This window comes from Dipteris shenzhenensis, chromosome 17 (genome assembly GCF_047967505.1).
Source record: "Dipteris shenzhenensis isolate YYH24624 ecotype China chromosome 17, Dip_SZ_1.0, whole genome shotgun sequence".
In the NCBI taxonomy this organism is placed as follows: domain Eukaryota; kingdom Viridiplantae; phylum Streptophyta; class Polypodiopsida; order Gleicheniales; family Dipteridaceae; genus Dipteris; species Dipteris shenzhenensis.
In genome coordinates this window covers 37,096,082-37,117,441 of record NC_141612.1, presented here as the reverse complement: position 1 = coordinate 37,117,441, position 21,360 = coordinate 37,096,082, and the positions used below count along the sequence as shown (strand labels likewise).

Below are 21,360 nucleotides of genomic sequence, written 5' to 3'. Positions count from 1 at the left end.
CCCTTTCCCTCATATGAAAGTGACGAGCGACGGAGGTAGGGAGAGGCCATGGGGAGGCCTGTCCCTCATATGAAAGTGGCGAGCGGCGGAGCCACGAGGCTCCGCCGCTCGCCACTTTCATATGAAAGGCCAACCCATGGCCTCTCTCGACCGTCAAAGTCATGGGGCGAGGAGTTGACACATTAGCAATTAAAAGGTTGATGTGATGGGCAAGTTAGGAAGATTTTGACACTTCAACATTTAGGAAAGTGCTTTGGTATGATGTGATGGGTGGGTAGGTAAGCTTTTGACACATCAAGTACATCATAGAGCCCACCATTTTCCATGATTTAGGGAGACTTGATCCAACGGTTGAGATTGCATCTACGAGGCCCCATGATTTTGACGAGTACAAAGGGTTAGTTTTCTGGTTGAGAATTTCTCGGGAATGTACTAGAATTATGGGGAGCTAGGCCTTGTCTGGATTGTTATTTGCATTGCTCCCCTACTTAACGAGCCTTCTATAGAAACAAAGGAATTTCGTTTGTCGACCTGCCAGCTTTAATGCTTGGTAGTCCACGTTGATTGGTCATGCTCACTTTTCCATTTGGAGTGTCCTTTGCAAAAACAAATACGAATATGTGAAGTCATTTGACCCTCTACATGGAATTCTTTCTTGCAGGTTCGATTGTTGTAAGAATTGGTGGTGGCTCTTTTAATCGGTAAGCCAAGATTTGACTTCTTTGTTCACATTTTAAAGAAATATTCCTATAACGGATATCTGCAAGGAGGGCGTTCCACAAGAAGAAGAAGAAGAAACTGTTATCCTATAACGGATATCAGCAAGTTGGATCTTACTAGACATGATGTTAGAACATTGGAATAAGGATTGCTTGCAATGTTTAAGGGACTGCAATCTTATGCATCATGTACAAAATGCTAGCTTTGAACTGGGAAAAGCAAGAAACTTGTGCAATCCAAATTAGAATCAGACTTATTCCCTCCTCAAATGTCCTGCTAGTAGAGAAATCTCATGGAGAGCTAGTAGCAGTTATGCTTTGCAGGGCATAAGCTGTACTCTGTTTCGTATGAGCCCAACTACATGCGATCCATTCTTCATGCAAGCATCGTCCATATGCAGATATTGTCGTCTACATTTTCTTTTATCCCTACAATGCCTACCCACCCTAGTTATAGATTCTTATCTTCACCACGCTCAATTTAAAAACTAGAACTCAAAGGGAGATGAGCTGCTTGGCCATGGTTATTGCTCATGCGTGATTACACCTTCGAAGCCAAGCACATTCCATATCTTGGATCGTTTATTTCGCTCCAACTACACGCTAGTTTGGCACCCATTTCCTCAGCTTGGGGTGAGTTTGGTGGGCTACGTAAGTGCGTCTGTGGATATGTTCATCCCTGTCATAGAGCTCATATCTTCTTCTTTTAACCGTTATCCAATCATTGAGGAATTCCACAGATGTCCCCATTTTGACAGCTGCATATTATTAAGTCTCCGCCTTGCATATGTTTAATGTAACCAGTGTTTGCTCGTTGAGATGGAAAAGAGAGCCATCTTTCCTCCTGCCAGGCCGCCATTCCTCTGCAATTATTTTTGCCTTGAGCAGTTTTTGATCTCGCTATGTCTTCACAGGCCAATTTGGAAAGCCTACATACATGCAAGGGTACTGGCTTTTATTCTCAAACCAAATTATAAAGTGTGAGATTGGGTTTCAGTCCTCCAGCCAGCACTGTTGTTGTAGTCCTTTTGCTTAGGATGACATGCATGTCTTCCCAAACAGCTACACTTTAAGTCGTCAATCCCTGAATAGCTTCTCAGTCTTGCTTCCACGCTTCTTAAAAATTTGGGCAACCTAGACCATGGATCTCTGTAATGGTATCTTATTGGTCAATATAAAAATGAGGATGTTTGGCACACATAGGATTAAATCTTAATCATGGTTTAGAGCAGTTGCAAAACATTCACGTTTGTATTTTGAAGTGTGTGCAACTCGTTTCAGCATTGCTTTTCAACTACGTGCTCTTTCCTCTCCATTTCTTTTCAAATGGGTCATAGTCACCTTCTTGGAGCAAGCATGCACATGCCTTGTGAACCACCAAAGGTGAGTGAAGATGAAGTGAAATCGCATTTTGGCCCTCGACATGTGCCTTCAAGCAATGTCAAGCCATGCCAAAGTGAGAGCACACAAGCAAAGATGAAGCAAAATTGACCTTTTGGCCCTCGGCATGCACCTTGAAGCTTGCTCAGCATCATCTTTGCAGATGGCAAGCATCCCAAGGGAGTTTTCAGAAATTTTCGAGGAAATTTCTTTTGGAAATATCCACACACATTTTCACTTTGGGTGGTCCTGTTTAATCCCTATTTGCAGTTGCAATCCTCAAAATGGTCTTTTTAAAAGTCCAGCCCACAGACAAGTCACTAGCAGAAACCTCAATTAAAACAGCGAATGTCTTAGCATTGAAATTAGCCAAATTTTACTTCAGCTCTTCCATTTTAGTTGTGGGTGCACACCCACGAGTGTTTTGACATTTTGTACATGTTACTACGTGGTGGTGCAAGCTCACAGGTTAGGTTTCACCATTTTGAGATATGGCCTTAGACATTATGCCTTATGTGGAAGAATTGCTTGATAGCACTAGGAAGTATCTACTAGTATGGAAGTTCAGCATGGAAGTATTTTTTATTGGCAAGGGTTTGAGGAAGGTAGTTGAGAGCACCAGAAAAGGTGGGAAATCAATTCTATGACACTAGATTTTTTACAATAACTTCTCCTTCTAGTAGACGAAGGTAATAAATTTTGGTTTTTACTTGGCAAAAATTTGTTATTCCTACGACAGAAGCATGGAGGCAATATTCTTGGACAATAAAAAAGTCCACCTCATTCCCATAACAAAGCCTGATGTAACTTTTGAATAAGGAAAGCACCGTTTGTGCACGCGTACACACACACACACACACAGAGTAGACAAACCATAGACGAAAGGAATAAGATGATTGCTTCCCTCATCATTTTTACAGAATTTGACCCTAGGTTTTCACACTTTATGCTTAAAAGATGTCAAAGTATAGACTTGTGGACAATTGAAGAACTAAGATATAATATGTAACTTAGATGGCAAGGAATTCTTTGTCCAAACGATAGAATAGCTTTTGATATTAAAGTCTGATGTGTGTAATGAGTGTGACCCTTTATGGTAAAAATTGCAAGGTTGGAGGTTGTCCCCTCTGCAATTACAAGGCCCATTTCTACTTTGATCTTCCCATCACTCAGAAGATAACCTTCCTATGCGTCTGCAGGGTGTCAGACCAATAACAAATTATGCCCACATCAGTGCTCTTGCCCATTTGAGGGCCATGCCTGCATTTGATCAAGGCATTATGCCTCTACCCTGGGCTAGCTCCTAAGCTACTTGCATATGGAAATCACAATATGCAACTGATATCTATGTTATTTTCTTTACACCAATTCTTGTGATTTATTTTGTTTAAAAAAGACTAATGGTTTTTCTCTTATATTGTATTGTCGTCAGAGCAATTGCCATTGCAGGAAGTTGTCAGGTAACAATTGTTCATTTTGTGTCATGCAGGTAGGGATTTTAAAAAAAAGACAAGAGAAAGGACTTTCAGGGCCTGGTTGTGAACCAGATTGCATTGTGGCTACAACCTTCTGGGTAAATACGGAGGGTGAATGTGTCTTTGGACATTGAAGGTGGGAATAAAAGTGGTCTATCTGAGAAACAGCTCTACATAAGTTTTTGAAATTGAATGTTGCATTTTGCATTGTGACTGCTCTAGGTTGAACACAGTTCTTTCTCGTATTTCATGTATACAATACCCTGTAGGCTTCATTGCTTCTGTGGCTGTTTTTTTGGTGTGCTGTTGATAGAGGATGTCAGCAAAACGAAAGCAAGCAGAGAAAGATGCTAAAATTCAGAAGTTTGAGGCTTTTATTGAACAAAAGCTCAAGCCTGACCTTGTTCATGTCATATCTGAAAGGTGGGAACACATTTTGGGCTGATGATGCTCTTAGTTTAGAGTTGGATAATGTTCTTCTAGTATTTAAGAAAGTTTAGAAGATGGTATAGAATGCATCAGTAATCTGCGGTATGCTGCAGGGACAAAGTGATGGGACAGCAAAAAATATTGTATCCTTCTGGTTCTTGTTGAGGTTGCTTAAACAAGTGTTTCCTCCATTATAAACCTAAATGCCTAACGACTTCTTTTTAGGTACATTTTGTATGTAATAGAGATATTTGCCAACGCCTTACAAACTTGGGGCAATGATCTATAACCAATATGTCAGCTACAATGTAAGCGCAAAATGTGTGCCTTTTATACACTTACAAAAATTCATTTTGAATCACCACAATGCTTATGGAGGGACATTCTATATATTTTTATTCTAAAAAGAAGAAACATGAACGACCTTGAAAGAAAGAAAGTTTTTTAACGTCTACGAAATACTGAAGAGCCTATGAGACAAAAAAAAAACCAATGCGTTGAAAGCTAAGGGGTGGGCCCACTCAACATGCACCCAAGCCCAAGGCTGATGTCTGATATAAGAAAGTAAGTACATCGCGCTATCGCTGTCAAGAGAGAGAAATCCAAAGCAAGGACAGAGAGTTCGATCTATGGCCATTGGCCACCTGATCAACTATCCACTTGAGATTGTGTGTGTCTATGTCTGGACTCTCTCTCTCTCTCTTTATATATGTGTGTGTGTGTGTGTGTGTGTGTAATTCTACATGTAAAGTTTGGGCATGTTCATGGATTCTTCTAGGTATAGATTGCTGAATGTATTGTGGCTTGCTGATAATTATGATAAATTCTTTCTATCTTAAGTGGTGCGTTGCCCTACCAGCTAGATTGTCTAAGGATTTTTTTGCTTATACATTTGTTTGGGAGAGACTAAAATGAAATCGTATAGTCTTCCCAAGTGGTTGTAGCTTGAATGAATAGAATGTGGACTACTTTTTAATTAGCCTTCTCCTTTAGTGCTAGCTTTTGTCACAGCTGAGAGTGGCTTCACCTCTGGAGTGCCGACAGAAACTCAGTACAAAGACCTTTGTATAAGTGGATGCTCAAGTATGTGTGTGTGGATTTATATGCATGAGAGCATATGTTTATACTATGGTCTATACCCACTGTTGGGCATTGATGATGTCAGTGGGGATGTTATAATAGCTAGTCCCTGCTATGTGTGATGCAGTTTATGGTTTTCATGTTCATGAGTGACTATCATGAGATCGAAACTGCACACTGTGTTGTGCTTTAAGAGGATGGGTTTGGGGATGTTCCTGGATTCATCTAGATATATACATTTCCGTATATAAACACGAGTTGTGTGTGTGTGTGTGTGTATGTTGTCCACTGAATCTAGCATGTTCCTGGATTATGTATATTTTTGGAATGGCAACATTTGTCGACCTAATGTGCAAGTCATAAATGGCCATGAATCTCCGAAGGGAACCTAAGTCAAAGGTCTGGAGGGGTAGTATACATGGCTTTGTGGTAAATGGATTGTGCTTCTTGCTGAAATATTAACATGTCTGGAGTTCATATGGTATAAAGATCTGTTTTAAGTCAAATAAGCTTATTGACCATGTAAAACTTAATCTACTTGTGGGGTTGGAAAGAGGCATTAAGCAAGTCATTTAGTTTGTTTCAGGTACCAAGATCGATGTATAAGACTAGGCACGTTTCTTTGCATACAAGAGAGGGTTATGTGTGCTAGACCGGGCGCATTGGTAAATGCGAGTATGTTCATCATAGTGTTGATCTTGTGGCACTTGACAGGCTTGGCTTGGAACATGTTTGCTCTTTACTATAAAAAGGCTTATTTGTCATTGAGTTGATCATTCCATAGAATGCTCTCTTTGCGGCAGTATTCTACTATCAGGTTCAAATCATCTCTTTGTCAGTGTATTGTTCTTGACTTATTTCCAAGCTCAGATTTGTCTAAAAGCATCACGCTGTTGGAGCAGAATAGAAGTAAAAAGCTGAAGACCATGGTGAATCTTGGCTCAGAGGTCTATGCACAAGCTGAAGTGTGAGTGGATACATTGGCTTCCTCAACTTTTGCTACTGGTACTTCTGTCAAAGGTGGAGTGTACATTGTTGTCTGTATTTATTAGGGTTCGATTGCTTTATTGAAATTTGATTCCCCCCACAGCCGTGAAAAGAACTGTCTATTCAAATAGAAGAAAATGATACCATGTCAGCTATCATCATGTGCTGAAAAGGAAAGCTGGCTGCAAAAATGCAACCACATCCTGTAGGATCAGTCTAACAGCCTATGGTATCCGAGTAGTAGGTGCCAACAGCCAGCCACGGGGGCTATACAATAAACAGATTCCTCAATCCTTAAGAGTTTAAAATATGTGTGCCGGGCCTTGCAGAAATGTTCAAGATGCGTACCTTGCTCCCATATCACTCGCAAGGTGTATATGATAATGTTGATTATAGTGACAACAGGGGAGTGTACCACCCTCCCATCACTGGCTGCACCACTACCCATATGTTCAGGCCATGATGTTTACAAGTCTCCTAGGCACTATCACGATAAACCAAGTAGCGGGAGAACCATCTCTATGTGGAATGCATGCCTCCACGGTAAGAGCTAGGCTACCATCCCGTTGGGTAGCTTCATAAGCAATGAGAGGACATGCTCACCTCTAGTTAGATATGGGTCGATGGCCCCTAATCTCCCCACTACAATGGTCCTATACCATTGTAGCGGAGCACAGCCTTTGAGAACTATTATGCCTCCTATCATGTCTATCGTGCCTTGTAGGATCCTCGTCCCCGTGTCTCAAGCCCACCCTCTATGCCTCTTGGATGGCTGCCTCTTCTCAATCTTTTCCCCCCCAGAGAAAAGTACTTTCTATTAATGCTTTGAAAGACTAACCCTACAAATCAGCAATCTATGTGGTGTTAATCGTGGTAAAAATCTAGCCTGTTTTTCAGAGAACACAGCTCACTGCCTAGGGAATCTCTGAAATAGGGGCCAACAACTATGGTGGGGGACTGTACATCCAGCAAATGCCTCTCTCTCTGAATACATAGAAGACACTTGCAGAAAGGCTTGCAGAAACGTGCCACCTCTCAGCGGTCGTCCAAGATTTTGATGTCCTACGCTCACATATGGCATGCAAATTGTAGGTAATATCCTGCCAAATGGCAACGAGGGTGGCTGCCGGGGGCCCTGGTGGCCTCTCAACACCAAGCTGCAAAATGGGCGGCCCAGATGTTCCAAGCAGTGATGTTGGACACGGTCTCCCAAATATGTGAAGAAACAAGATGCTGCCAAGAAGTTGTCATTGCTTCAATCCGAAAGACCCTCTATCCTTGGATCCTATAAGATGGTGTGATTGTATCAATGGAGAAGGCATAACCTCCCTCAGTCACCCAAGCTGCCATGCCCCAAGTGAAGTCCCGCTGCATCCTCAGCGTTCTAGCCATCATCTGAAGGGCACCTTGCCAAATCCTCTGTGTTGCAAAAACATGATTGTGAAACTGGCCTCTAATCATTGAGAGGGCAGTGGAACTAAACCCTTAATCACTTCAACACTTATTTACAGCTCACAAAGCATATATCACAACCATTAACCATTGCATGATCACCATTTGGCATTTACCCATTTGTTCACAAACAAAACCACTGAAAAAGGGATGGGGGCTAGAATGCCCTTGCTCAACAAACATAGACAAGTGCACCCGATTGGCCCCAAACACCGTGGCGCCCCTTTCGGTATTTCTTTATATTTCACAGTGAAATGATTACAAGTTGCATCTAGGAGACCTTCCCTGCAACTGAGCACGCAGCCCCAATTCACTAAGCCTTCGCAAGGCTTTCAAGCATAGAACACCATCACATAAGTGCACTTAACCCATAGGCTCAACCCAAAGGCATTCTCTTTTCCGAGTGCAATTCCATTGGCTGTCCAGATGCAATCACACTGCACCCCAGCTGCAGTCTCTTTGAGTGGTTTCCAAATGGCATTCACAAAGCTTTTCAAAGCTCCAAAATAAAATCAGCAAAGTACCCAACCAAAGAATGACTCATGTAGCACTGCCTGGGCACCTGTGAGCCAAGAAAGAAGCGGCACACGAGGCCAACCAATAGCTTATGGCAAAAAGAAATTGCAGCAACAAAATCACAACTCACCAAGCCCTGAAAACTCGAACCAAGTCCTCAATCGCCAAGAGGACATAGTAGCCAATGCCCAATTGCATTCTCAGCCAAAGAGGAGTGCAAAGGCATGAAGAAAGAGCATTTACAAGAGTCGACTAGCAAGAATTCCACTAAAAAATGTGAAAAGAAGCACTTCTGTCGCAAAGAAATGGGAGTTCTTGGGCTCAAAAGAAGCGTGCTTCAGAGCGGAATGCATTGAGAAGATTTTGGAGAAGTTTCATCGTCGAAAAGTCCTCCAAAACTGAGAAAAACCAGTCAACCAGCACGTGGGGCCACTCGAAATTCAATAGAAAGCTGTAACTTTGCAAGAGGAGAGACCTAGGAGGCGGTAGAAGCAAAAAGGTCCAGAAAAAGCCACTTTTACAAATTCGACCAGCAAAAGAAGTGCTCAGCTCTGCCCGTACTACCAAACGCACGGACGCACAGAGGGAAAAGCATATCACTACAAAGGGGAGGCAGAGGGGAAGCCATCGGTCCAAACGGAAGTCGAGGAATCCAAACGGGTAGGGAGTTATGAAGAAAAACGGAATTCAGCGAAGGAGGCTGAAAAACCAGTCCAAAATCTCAACAAAGGGAGAAGATGAGAGAGAAAACCACACATGTGAAGTTTAGAAGGCCCAGGAAGGTCCAGGAATGGCAAAGGAGCATGTAGAAGGCACTAGAGCCACCTGGAACTCTAGGGGGGGCCACTGAAGGTACATGGCCCTCTAGGGGGCCCATTAAAAATGCCACATCATCATTTCCCAACAACCACTCTTTTAATTCCTTGGAGTGCCTTTGGGCCTAGGGATTAATTACGCTTATGTGCTAGGCACTATGCCGCGTTTAATTACACATTATTAAGCCCACGCTTGGACTTTTAAAACCAAAGTTGTCACGGTCTTATAGTACATTAAAGTACTTAGAATTTCACGCCCCCGTGACATACCCCTCTCTTGAAACAGCAAACCACAGTTTGCTGCCCCAAAACACAAGAGTAAGCATGAAATATAGCATAAAAGAGTATACAAGAAAGCCGCAGCTATAGTATACAGAGACAGTGAAAATATGGCTAGGAGAGGCATGCATCCATCCATATACACTGCTCAAAATCTATGTGATTCTCGGCAATCAATATTCAAGATGCATCAATATCATGAAGTCTCACAGCAGAAATACTGTCAGCTCAGTATCTCGGATGAAACATACAGTGTCATCAAGCGACCTCATGAAATCACAGTGAGCCCGTCTGTACTGAGGGAGTGGAGGTGCTACCCCCCTCTCGAACACTAGGTAATGCTCTAGACGCTCGCTCTGCTGAACTACCTGTAGGAGCCCGGATCGCAGTCGGCTCAATTGGAAAGCATCAAGGTAAAGCTGCAATATCCCAGGTGAATCTGCCAGTTCGCCTTCCTCCATCCATTTCGCATCAAGTGATGGGTAATTTTGAAATTTTACCAAGTAGCGACGGATAACTTTACCCTTGAGCTTTCTATCTCTGTGTGCCAGAATCTGCTCTGGGACCAGAAGTTCATCCTGTTCTTCCGCTTCAGGCTGCACCTCATCAGGTAAATCCTCGGGAATATCTCCATGATATTGCTTTAATAAGCTCACATGAAAGGCATTATGTATCTTCCAATGCGGAGGCAACTTCAGCTTGTAAGCTACCTCGTTTATCTTTTCAGAAACCTGGAAAGGACCATAGTAACGCATGTTCAGTTTTGTGTACAACCTTTCCTTGCCTTTCTTATTTTTCAGCCTTGCCTTCTGAAAATGTAGCAAAACCCAATCACCTTCTGTGAATACCAATTCCCTGCGGTGCTTATCTGCTGCTCTTTTCTGCTTGTCCCGACTTCTTTGCAAGGCATATTTGATCTTCTTGTAAGCCTCTTCAAGGCTTTCCACAAAACGATCAGCTTCGAAGATTTTCTCTTTTGTATGCAAAATGGGAGGTATCTTCTTGGCACCTTCCACTATTTCAAAAGGTGCTTTACCTGTGGATGTGTGTACCGTATTATTGTAAGCATATTCCAACAAAGGCAAATAATGCTCCCATTTGCTTTTGTGGTCTGAGACATAGCATTTAAACATATCCAAGATGGTAGAGTTTTCCTACTCCGATTGTCCATCAGACTGAGGGTGAAAAGATGAGGAAAAATTCAGCGTAGTGCCCATATTTTCAAACAGTTCTCTCCAAAACAGGCTGGTCATCCTCGGATCTCTATCACTGATTATGGATTCAGGCATCCCATGATACTTAAAGACATGCTGCAGAAACAATTTGGCCATTTGATCTGCTGTAATTTTCTTTCTTACTAGCACAAAGTGGACTTGTTTGCTAAACCTGCAAATTATTGTCCACAATCCATCATGTCCAGTAAGAGTACGTGGAAGATCAAACACAAAATCCATAGCTATGCTTTGCCCTGGTCTATCTGGAATTGGCAAAGGGTGTAACAACCCAGGTGCCTTCTGCCTGTCAAACTTTACTTTCTGACAAACCATGCATGTTTTTACATATTCTTCCACATCTTTCCTCAAAGATGGCCAATAAAAGTATTGCTCCACTGCTGTAATTCCCCTATGTCCTGCATATGGAGGAGCATGACTTTCCATTATGACTTTCTATCGCATTTGATCAGTGACACAGAGTCGTCCATGCATCAAAATGAAACCCTCTTTCAACATATAGTGATCATGCCTTTGACCATCAGAAAGCTGATCATAAATAGTTGAAAAATCAGCATCATTAACATATTGATCTTTCATCACATCTAACACATTGTTGTAAGCAATGCTCACTGCTGAAACAATGGGTTTCTTGGAGACTGCTTCAGGCTGTGGTTTCCTGGAAAGTGCATCAGCCACGACATTTTTGTTACCCGGCACATGTACAATTTGAAATTGGAACATTGAGAGGAAGTTAGCCCATCTCATGTGCTTTTCAGATAATTTTCTCTGCGTGAGAAAATATCAAAGTGACTGATGATCTGTCTGCACATAAAAATCAGCTCCAAGAAGGTAATGTTTCCATGTGGTCAAAGCATGTATCACTGCTGACATTTCCTTCTCGTATGTCTGCAAGTACAATTCAGCATCTTTGAGAACTCTAGTCTCATATGCAACCACTCTGCCATCCTGCATCAAAGTGCCTCCTATGCTGTTCCCACATGCATCACAAGTTACAGCAAAGGGTTTTGCAAGATCTGGCAGGATAATAACGGGTTCAGGACACAACTTTTGCTTCAGCTCTTCAAAAGCTGCATTTTCCTTTGGTCCCCACCGAAACGGTACAGCTTTCCTTTGTAAAGCATGCAAGGGAGAAGCAATTTCTGCAAAGTACTTTATAAACCTCCGATAGTATAAACACAACCCAAGAAAGCTTTTGACTTCATGCAGATTTTTCAAAATTGGCCAACTCCTTATGGCCTCAACTTTTGCAGGATCCATCTTGACTCCATCCTCTGATACTATATGACCGAGAAAATGAATCTCATGCATAAAGAACTCACTTTTCTTGGTGTTTATTAATAGCTTTGTCTTTTCAACTCTTGAAACACAATAGTGAGATGTTTCCTGTGCTCCTGCTCATTTTTAGAGAACACAATGATGTCATTGAAGAAAGTGTCCACAAACTTTCTGTGTGCTCTAAAAATTCTGTCCATTCTATTGAAAGTGGCAAGTGCATTAGTCAAACCAAAAGGCATCACAAGAAACTCATATAAGCCAAATCAAGTGCGGAAGGCAGTCTTGTAGACATCTTCAGGCCGTATCCTTATCTGATGGTATCCACTTTTAAGGTTAATACGACTGAACATTGAGGAACCTTCCAACCGATCCAATATATCATCAATGCGTGGAATTGGAAAATGGTTCTTAATTGTGACTTTATTCAAAGCCCTATAATTAATACACATTCTCCAACTGCCATCCTTCTTTTGCACAAGCAACACAGGGGAACAGTAAGGAGAATTACTTGGCTGTATTAATTCCTTTTCCAAGAGTTCCTTCACTTGTGACATTATTACTTCCTGTTGTGCCTTACTGACACGATAGGGAGGTATATTAGGCGGTGAGCTTCTTGGAATTATATCAATTTGATGATCCTCGGGCCTCTTGGGAGGTAATTCTTGAGGAAGTGCATCTAAGAAACAATCCTGAAAATCTGAAATAAAAGCAGCCCTTTCTCTATCTAAAGCAAAAAGAGTAGAGCCTTCCTGAACTAGTTGGCTGTCCTCTTTGACAAAAATCAAGTACGCTGAAATATGACGCTTTATTACATTGGAAGTACAAGAAGTTGAAACTACAGGGATGGACTCCCCTTTCAACTTTACATCAAGTACATGATTTTTGCCTCTATGAGTTAAAGAAATCTTCTTGTTTCTCATCTGCACATCAGCCCCCCCCTGTACATCCAAGGCATCCCAAGCAAAGCATCACACTCTGACAAAGGCATAATGTAGAAGTCCTCTGCATCCTAATATCCCTGGATATGCATCCTCAACTTGCCAATGATAGGAGTGACAGGTGTGTTGAGTTCAGGGTTGGCCATATTACACATGCCGGATGGCCCTATTTCCTCAGGCTTGATGCCAAGCCTTCTTGCCATATCAGGAGTTATGAAATTCGCCTTTGCCCCAGAATCAAAGAAAAACAAACAATTCTGATTTCTGATTTTTCCCCATGCTCTGCACATCTCAGTCTTTTTCATTTCCTCTTCATCATGTGCATGTGGCAAACTCCCAATCACATCTGGAAGAAGTCCTGCGGAAGGTTTAGGCCTTTTGCCCTTCCGATCAGCGTGTTTATTACCATTCTTATCATCATTTGACCTATCTCTTTTCTTGAATGGGCAATCATAAGAGTGGTGTCCCTCTCCTTTGCATATAAAACATTTGTTTTGCTCCATGAGTGACTTTTTCTCTTCATCAGATAACTTGGTACGGGGCTGTTTATTAGGCTGTCCACGCCTTTGACCAGCTTTGAATTGGGCCTTTCCTCGCTTTTGAAACGGTCGTTTGCCATAATTTTTATTGTCAGATTTGATGTCCTTATCCTGGTGTTTGGCAGCCCGTTTGTTGTCTTCTTTCTTGCTGTCCATAAAGCCCAAATTCTTCTCCTGCATCCATGCATATGCTGTCCTTGCATTCTCAATTAATTGAGTCATAGAACCCACCTTGGTTTTGATGCAATAATCATGTAGCTCACTAGGCAATCCACAACAGTACCTCTCTATTTGCTCTTTCAAAGAAACATGCCTGTAAGAGCTCAATGGCAGTAAAACATCCCAAAACCTCTAGGTGTAATCATAAAGATTCTTGCAAAGTTTGTATGACAAGTCATGCCAGTGTGAAAGTACTTCAACTTCAAAAGTTGGAGTAAGCCAAGTAGAAGAGAACACTTGCTTAAATTCCAGCCAAGTAGCAGGTGCATCTCCATGAAGCATAAGGTTGGTGTACCACTTAAGTGCATTGCCTTTCAAAAATGTGGCGACCTTCCTCATCTTGGATGCTTCTTTAAACAAACCCCCAAGAAATGCAGCATCAAACTGTTGAAGGAATGTGAGGGCTTTGTACCTATCTTGTACTCCATTATATGTATCAAACTTGACATGAGAACCACCATCCTTAAATTCTTTATATACATTTGATATTGGCTGTCCCAAAGATGGCTGTATATTTGCAGCATTCCCTTCACTAGGGAGAGCCATGCTTGGCTGAACATTAGGCATGGGAGCATATGCTGTGGCTTGCATGCCTGGCTGCATTCCCACATTGTCATACATGGCTTGCTTTCTATGCCCAATTGGCGGTGAAATCAACATAGCATCAAAGATAGAATCTGTACCAAAATATTCAGGTTGCTGCCTCAAATATGGCTGAGGTGGTTGAGCCACATTTATGGACTGCACATTATTATTTTGAGGAGTAGAAGTACCCAAACCAAGGCCTTGTGCTGGCTGCTCATACTGTTGCACTGGCTGTACTTTTTGTACCTCTTTCTCAAGTGCTCTTTTGGGTAATCCCTCTCTCTTGGAAGTCACTTTCTGAGTCATTTTTTATGGCTGTCCCTCATGGGAAACTGATGCATGAGTGTGCGGTCCGCCATGAGAAGCTGATGCATGTGTGTACTCACTCTTTGCATGCTTGTGCTTTGATGATTTCTTCTTCTTCTTGGCATTTGTTTGCACAATCTGAGGCAAATTTTGAGCCAGCTGAGTCAAAGCAGTCACTGCACTTGCAAGCTGTGCATTCAACATAGTAGCATCATCTGACTCACTGCTAGAACTAGTATCACCGTTGAGCTCAGTTGTAGCTTCATGTGTGGCCTGCTCAAAAGGCATTTGTTGTGCTCCCTGCAGTTGTACACTAGCTGGATCATTAAGGCTTTCCTGCCTTCTCCTTTGAGGAGTTGTGGACCTCTCTTGCTCATGGGTACTCACCATGTTTATGGTTGTAATATTCAGCTGTCAAAAAGTGCAGCAAAGATATCCTTCCACCAAACTATCGAGGCCCACCTCTTGAGAAAGAGTGTGTGGTATCCCGGCAACGGAACCAATGAAACCGGCCTCTAATCACTCAAAGGGTAGTGGAACTAAACCCTTAATCACTTCAGCACTTATTTACAGCTCACAAAGCATATATCACAACCATTAATCATTGCATGATCACCATTTGGCATTTACCCATTTGTTCACAAACAAAACCACTAAAAAAGGGATGGGGGCTAGAATGCCCCTGCTCAACAAACATAGACAAGTGCACCCGATTGGCCCCAAACACCGTGGCGCCCCTTTCGGTATTTCTTTATATTTCACAGTGAAATGATTACAAGTTGCATCTGGGAGACCTTCCCTGCAACTGAGCACGCAGCCCCAATTCACTAAGCCTTCGCAAAGCTTTTAAGCATAGAACACCATCACATAAGTGTACTTAACCCATAGGCTCAACCCAAAGGCATTCTCTTTTCCGAGTGCAATTCCATTGGCTGTCCAGATGCAATCTGAGCTGCACTCCTTTTGAGTGGTTTCCAAATGGCATTCACAAAGCTTTTCAAAGCTCCAAAATAAAATCAGCAAAGTACCCAACGAAAGAATGACTCATGTAGCACTGCTTGGGCACCTGTGAGCCAAGAAAGAAGCGGCGTACGAGGCCAACCAATAGCTCATGGCAAAAAGAAATTGCAAGAGCAAAATCACAACTCACCAAGCCTTGAAAACTCGAACCAAGTCCTCAATCGCCAAGAGGACATAGTAGCCAATGCCCAATTGCATTCTCAGCCAAAGAGGAGTGCAAAGGCATGAAGAAAGAGCATTTACAAGAGCCGACCAGCAAGAATTCCACTGAAAAATGCGAAAAGAAGCACTTCTATCCCAAAGAAATGGGAGTTCTTGGGCTCAAAGAAGCGTGCTTCAGAGAGGAATGCATTGAGAAGATTTTGGAGAAGTTTCATCGTCGGAAAGTCCTCCAAAACTGAGAAAAACCAGTCAACCAGCGCGTGGGACCACTCGAAATTCAATAAAAAGCTGTAGCTTTGCAAGAGGAGAGGCCCAGGAGGTGGTAGAAGCAAAAAGGTCCAGAAAAAGCCACTTTTACAAATTCGACCAACAAAAGAAGTGCTCAGCTCTGCCCGTACTACCAAACGCACGGAGGGAAAAGCATATCACTACGAAGGGGAGGCAGAGGGGAAGCCATCGGGCCAAACGGAAGTCGAGGAATCCAAACGGGTGGGGAGTTATGAAGAAAAACGGAATTCAGCTGAAGGAGGCTGAAAAACCAGTCCAAAATCTCAACAAAGGGAGAAGATGAGAGAGAAAACCAGACATGTGAAGTTTAGAAGGCCCAGGAAGGTCCAGGAATGGCAAAGGAGCATGTAGAAGGTACTAGAGCCACCTGGAACTCTAGGGGGGGCCACTGAAGGTACATGGCCCTCTAGGGAGCCCATTAAAAATGCCACATCATCATTTCCCAACAACCACTCTTTTAATTCCTTGGAATGCCTTTGGGCCTAGGGATTAATTACGCTTATGTGCTAGGCACCATGCCGCGTTTAATTACACATTATTAAGCCCATGCTTAGACTTTTAAAACCAAAGTTGTCACGGTCTTGTAGTACATTAAAGTACTTATAATTTCACGCCCCCGTGATAGATTGTCTCAAGATCATGGTTCGCACATCAGTGGCACCTTGCATCTATGCGCATCTGTTCTAGCCAAGGGCTTATGGTCCATCTAGAAATGACCTCGTGGGGCACATGCTACTCGATCCAATGCTCCTCTCTCGAAGGTGTCCACAATCACTTCCAACCATGACAAATGCGTGTCGTGTATGAGAAGAAGGGCACCTCAACACACCTGTTTGAGCGCCATACTCTGGAAGGCCAAAACCACTCACCCGAATGATGGATCTTGCCCAAACGGCCCACTACTCTAATCCTCTGTCACTTAAGCAAGTCCAAGGACGCCTCCATCTCTGGGTCCCCATGTGTGTCTAGTTGTAGAAGACCTCCGTGCCCCCACTCTATAGTGCTTGGAGAAGAAGGATCCAAGGGGTTGACGCAAATACTGAATCCTCAAGGGCATCCATGCCCTACAGAATTGTCCATACCAATGTGAGGGAGCAAAGGCTCTATGTAGGCTGCTATCCCTCCAAGGCTTAGCAATTGCGGCATCTATCTATAGCATCCGCGTGCATGTCCCCCCTCAGGTGAGAGAGGGCTCATGCACATGCGTCCGTCTCAATGGAAGGATTCAGTTTGGCCATTGTCCCACTACGCCCCCAATGTGCATCTGTTGCCTAAGCATGAAGCCATCCTGATCACGAACCTCCAGCTACTAGAGAAGGGGCTAGCGCTCAAACTTCTCTTGACACTGAGGACTGGCCCGAATGAGTCCCCCAGACAAATGGTGCCAAACTCTATGTAGGCTCCTCATCAACAATGAGCCCTTCCCAATGAGGACAAGATCCATCGATGACTGCTGCCACTGGCCACTTGTGCAAGGGTGTTCTTGAGAAGCCCTCTCCGAAACAAGAGCTTCTAGGGCTCTATGCCTACGATGAGACTTCACACGACCATCTTGCCTAAAACGGCTCTGCTCAATATATGTAGGTTTATCCTGGGGCAAGATCACCATCTGCCAGGGGACCTTGGCTCTAGTGCTCCTTATGCCATCCTATCCTGCTAGAAGTTGCGCACCAAGCACCTAAGTTGTCCCATGCACTCGCCGCATGAGGCTTATCAATGCCCACCTAGCAGCCCATGTACATCTCTTTCTCCAGTGGAAGCCAACAGTGGAAGCCAAGAGCAGCATCCCAGTCCAGGATTTTTTGAACCTCCTCAGTCAATGTGAGGAAATCACCTAGTTGATCCTAGCCTCGAATGCCATACAATTCACCTCTCCGTCTAGACACGTTGTTGGGCCCTCCACAAACATTGTTGTGTCATCCGCAAACTCTATCTAGTAACTCCTATTGGCGGATCGAGAACAGCATCGAGACCGGCCCACTGCCTGCAAGCGTAGAAAGTAGCTCAGAGCCTTTGCCACAAATAGGAAAAGGAGAGGAGTGAGAGGGCAACCCTAGCATACAGAGCGGGAGAGGGAGAAAACTTCTCTTGTGTGACCTCCAATAAGCAACAAGCTCCGCATGGTGCCCTTCAAAGAAGGCCACTCCACCTTGTCATTAGCCTTTTCGAAATCCAAGAGAAGGACTGCAATAGGATGAGACTCCGCCCGAGCCCAATCCATTGCCTCTCAAAAGGTGAAGTTGTTGTCTAGGATACTGCGTACTTAAGCAAAACCTATTTATGTGTCATAAATGATGTTAGTGAGATGGGACCATAGGCACAAACTCAAGATCTTGTAGGCGGTATCCACAGCAAGGTGATGGAAAACCATTATCTAGTGTCTTGTCAATCTCCATCCTTCGGGATCGAACAAATCCACCCCCAACTCAATGATTGGGAAAGCTAGCCAGATTCCTTTTATTTCCAACCACAAAGGTGTATGAATGCACTCCCAAAAGCTTTTAAAAAAGATGGTGTCAATCCATCCTTGCCTAGGCACTTCTGTGGACGCGGAGGGCCTTCTCAACTGTGAATGGGGCGTCCAATTGCATGCTCATGCTCGGAGAGACTATTGATGGACTATGTATCTAGACTAACTCTCAGGTTGCAAGAACTTGGGGGACTCCTTGGGCTGAAACAACTGGCGATAGAATGTTGTGGTCATCTCTAGGGTCTTATGCGAGTCTGCTTGCATCCTATCCCCCTCCTAGACCCACGTGCCTTTGAGGAGTGATATGAGGACTCAGCCTTGTGGATCTGTCACAATACTTCACAGGATTTGCAAGCTTGCTTGCAAGTTAGCCTTACTAGAAGGATGTAGAGTGCATCCGGTACTTCATGTTGGCCGTTTGAAGAAGTGACTGCTTGAAGGTAGTAGTTTGGTAGGAGAAGAGCTTCTCATAGATTTAGAATTATTGATACTAAAGAAAGGCCTATACAGCGTACGGATATTCAAGAATATTTAGTGAAGTGGAAAGTTGGTTTAGAAGAAAATTGTCCGTGGGAAATTGTAAGCAAACTCAAGAAATGGTTTCCTAACATTGTTGTCAACTTCAACCCTTCTTAAGGGGAAGGAAATGTCACATCAATAACAATATAACCCCTGGGGGGAGGGGGGAGACACATTAGGTTAGGAAGATAGAGTAAAGCAATGTCATTGACTTGTGGGGTTAAAGCGACCCTAAGGCCTAGTAGTGCCTAGTTAGGACAGCTAGGCCAGTTAGTACTCTTCCTAGGTCCGAGGTGCATCAAGTGTCCTAAGCAGACTATTGCATATTTAGAAGGTGGCGAATAGGCTTAGGTTGGAAGCTTGTGCATCTAGGAGCTTTGAGTCGTGGCTTACGCTTGCTCTACCGTGGCTCTCTACCGTGGCTCGGTGGTAAGATGGGGACTCCTATCACAGTAGTGAAGAGTACTGCGCTTTGACAGGTTTGTAACACTCCCTCTGCCAAAGGCTTTACATTTTGTCAATAATGCAGGGTTTCTCGGACTTTTGATTAGATGTTCAGGCAGGTCCTTTTAGGGGCTTCTAAGCAATTAAGGATTGCAGGTTGCCATTTTGGGAAAATTATTTGCTTCTGAATGGTTTTAGTAAGCTTTTCTGGACTAATGGACGCATTGAGCTTCTGAGCTTCTGAGTCATGGTCATATTGTCAAATTTTAACGTTTTAAATCTCAATTTTATTTTTAGTAGTAATTGCCTTATTTAATACTTCACTTAATTTGCAGGCCTGATACAAGCAGGATATATGTGGATATAGGACTTGGATTCCATGTGGAGTTTACATGGTTGGAGGCGCAGCAATTTATTGAAGCGAAACAAGAAATTTTAGCCAGGTCAGATAGAGTATTATAGCAACCCTCGTCTGTTCTGCCATCTCTCATACTTGCAAAGGTCCTGAAGTCTTTGATCTTCTTATGCCAGTTTTATTTCTGACGTACTTATGCCAGTAATTAAGTTTGTATTATAGAAAAGATTCAAATTTTATAATCTTTCACTGTTTTGTTGAATGTTCAAGTATACCAATTTAGTTGAGTAATGTGTCTGGATGTGCTTTCTAGACATGTTGAAGAGCACACCTGTCAAATAGCCAATATCAAAGCCCAAATTAAGCTGGTTATGTTCTCAACTCTAGCTGAAAAGATAATTTGCTTCTTACTATACTTCTGTCCAAATTTTTTAAGGGTGAGAGCTGGTTTGTAAAGAGGTATGAAAGCTGTATGCTCACGAAAGGTTTTAGCTTCTTCTCAGGTTGGCGAAGGAATCAAAGAGTTGATGAATCTATCGCAGGACTAAGTTGGAACTCGGGAAATGACAAGAACCTTTGCTTGTTTTCCTTGGTAGGAATTCAACTATTTAAGTACTTTTGATATGCTAATGTTTCCTCTGTTAACAATACGTTTGCACTTACTACTTTGAAACACACTGTTTTCCCAGGTATATTGCTTGGTGGTTTTTGGATGGGCTTGTTCAGCAAACCTTAATTTTCCTTGAATGCTGTAGTGGGGATGTATTTTCCAAGGGCATGATTGCAGCAGCTCATAGGGCTGATGCTAATGCCCTGCAGGTAGACCTAGCATGTTACAGTGAAGCTTTGGAGTTGATTTTTTGCTAAGCACATAAACTAGAATGCAGTGACATGACTATCAGTGTCGAGAAACAAACTTATGAATTATCACGTTACATTAAAAGAACGTCCCAAAGTAACGCACTTCACAAGCGTCAAGAAAATTTGTGCCAGTATTACTAAATAAAGCCAATAGCAATGTTTTACGTCCTAAACTGGAAGGGGGGGGGGGGGGACCTTGAAAAATTAGCTTGATTATCCTCAATCAGTAGTGTGTATTGTTAGCGTTACACATAATATCTAAATAACAGGGTGGTTCAAATGTGCATGTGTTCAAACTTTTTTAAACAAAGAAAATTCTATTAATGCTTGAAATAAAACCCCGGTGTTTTCAGCCTCCATAAGGAGCTGGAAATTGGTAATTACAATGGAGGTTGTTAGAAGAAAATTAGCCTGTTACCTTGGTGCCTAGGTTGCCTCTGGAACAGGGCCTAACAGCCACGGAGGTGGTCTATGCATCTAGGAGATATCTCCTGCGGAAAGAGTGTAAAAAATCCCTGCAGGCCAAGCCTTGCAGAAACGGTCCCACCTTTCGACAATCCCTCTTAAACCTGGAGTGCCACGCTCCCAAGTAGTGCGCAGCGTGAAGATGATATCCTGCCTGATGGCCACTATGGTAGCCGCTGGAGTCATCGCATGTTCCCCCATCACCTAACTGCAACTGTCCTAGCATACGCCCCTCCGAATCTTGGACCTCTGGATGCCACATAAGTGGCTGATGCTCAAACTCCTCCCTATAGGGCGGGCTAGACCATCAAAAAGGTGCTGCAGGACTCTAACTTAGGCTCCTCATCAAAGGGGAGCCCTTCCCTGTGAGGGGGGCCTCATAAAAAATCCATATGTGTGACTGCTGCCACTGCCCACCAGTGCTGGGGGTGTTCCCAAGGATCTTGTGCTGCATGAGGAGTCTCCAGGGCTCTGCGCTCGAAGTCGAGCGATCCTCACCTAGGCAATTTTGGGAGGGGAGGGCCTTCTGAGCTCCTAGTCTGTGAAA

At 43.2% G+C, this 21,360-nt stretch overlaps 1 protein-coding gene across 4 annotated transcripts; it reads left to right on the top strand.

The window, feature by feature from the left end:
• Positions 1 to 431: 431 nt before the first annotated feature.
• LOC147892065 (Prefoldin chaperone subunit family protein) lies at positions 432 to 20,427 on the top strand. Of its 4 annotated transcripts, none has more exons than XM_087388721.1 (9): positions 432 to 701; positions 3,589 to 3,710; positions 3,888 to 3,997; positions 4,117 to 4,146; positions 5,949 to 6,050; positions 19,468 to 19,575; positions 19,801 to 19,855; positions 19,991 to 20,079; positions 20,307 to 20,427. In XM_087388721.1, exons 2-8 carry the CDS (start codon positions 3,690 to 3,692, stop codon positions 20,033 to 20,035), a joined length of 471 nt encoding a protein of 156 aa, XP_087244847.1. In that variant the 5' UTR covers positions 432 to 701; positions 3,589 to 3,689; the 3' UTR covers positions 20,036 to 20,079; positions 20,307 to 20,427. The 4 variants fall into 4 exon arrangements, with proteins under 4 accessions (XP_087244847.1, XP_087244844.1, XP_087244845.1 ...); XM_087388718.1 differs by having other exon boundaries at positions 20,177 to 20,427; XM_087388719.1 differs by lacking the exon at positions 432 to 701 and adding an exon at positions 1,219 to 1,352 and having other exon boundaries at positions 20,177 to 20,427.
• The last annotated feature ends 933 nt before the right edge of the window (positions 20,428 to 21,360 follow it).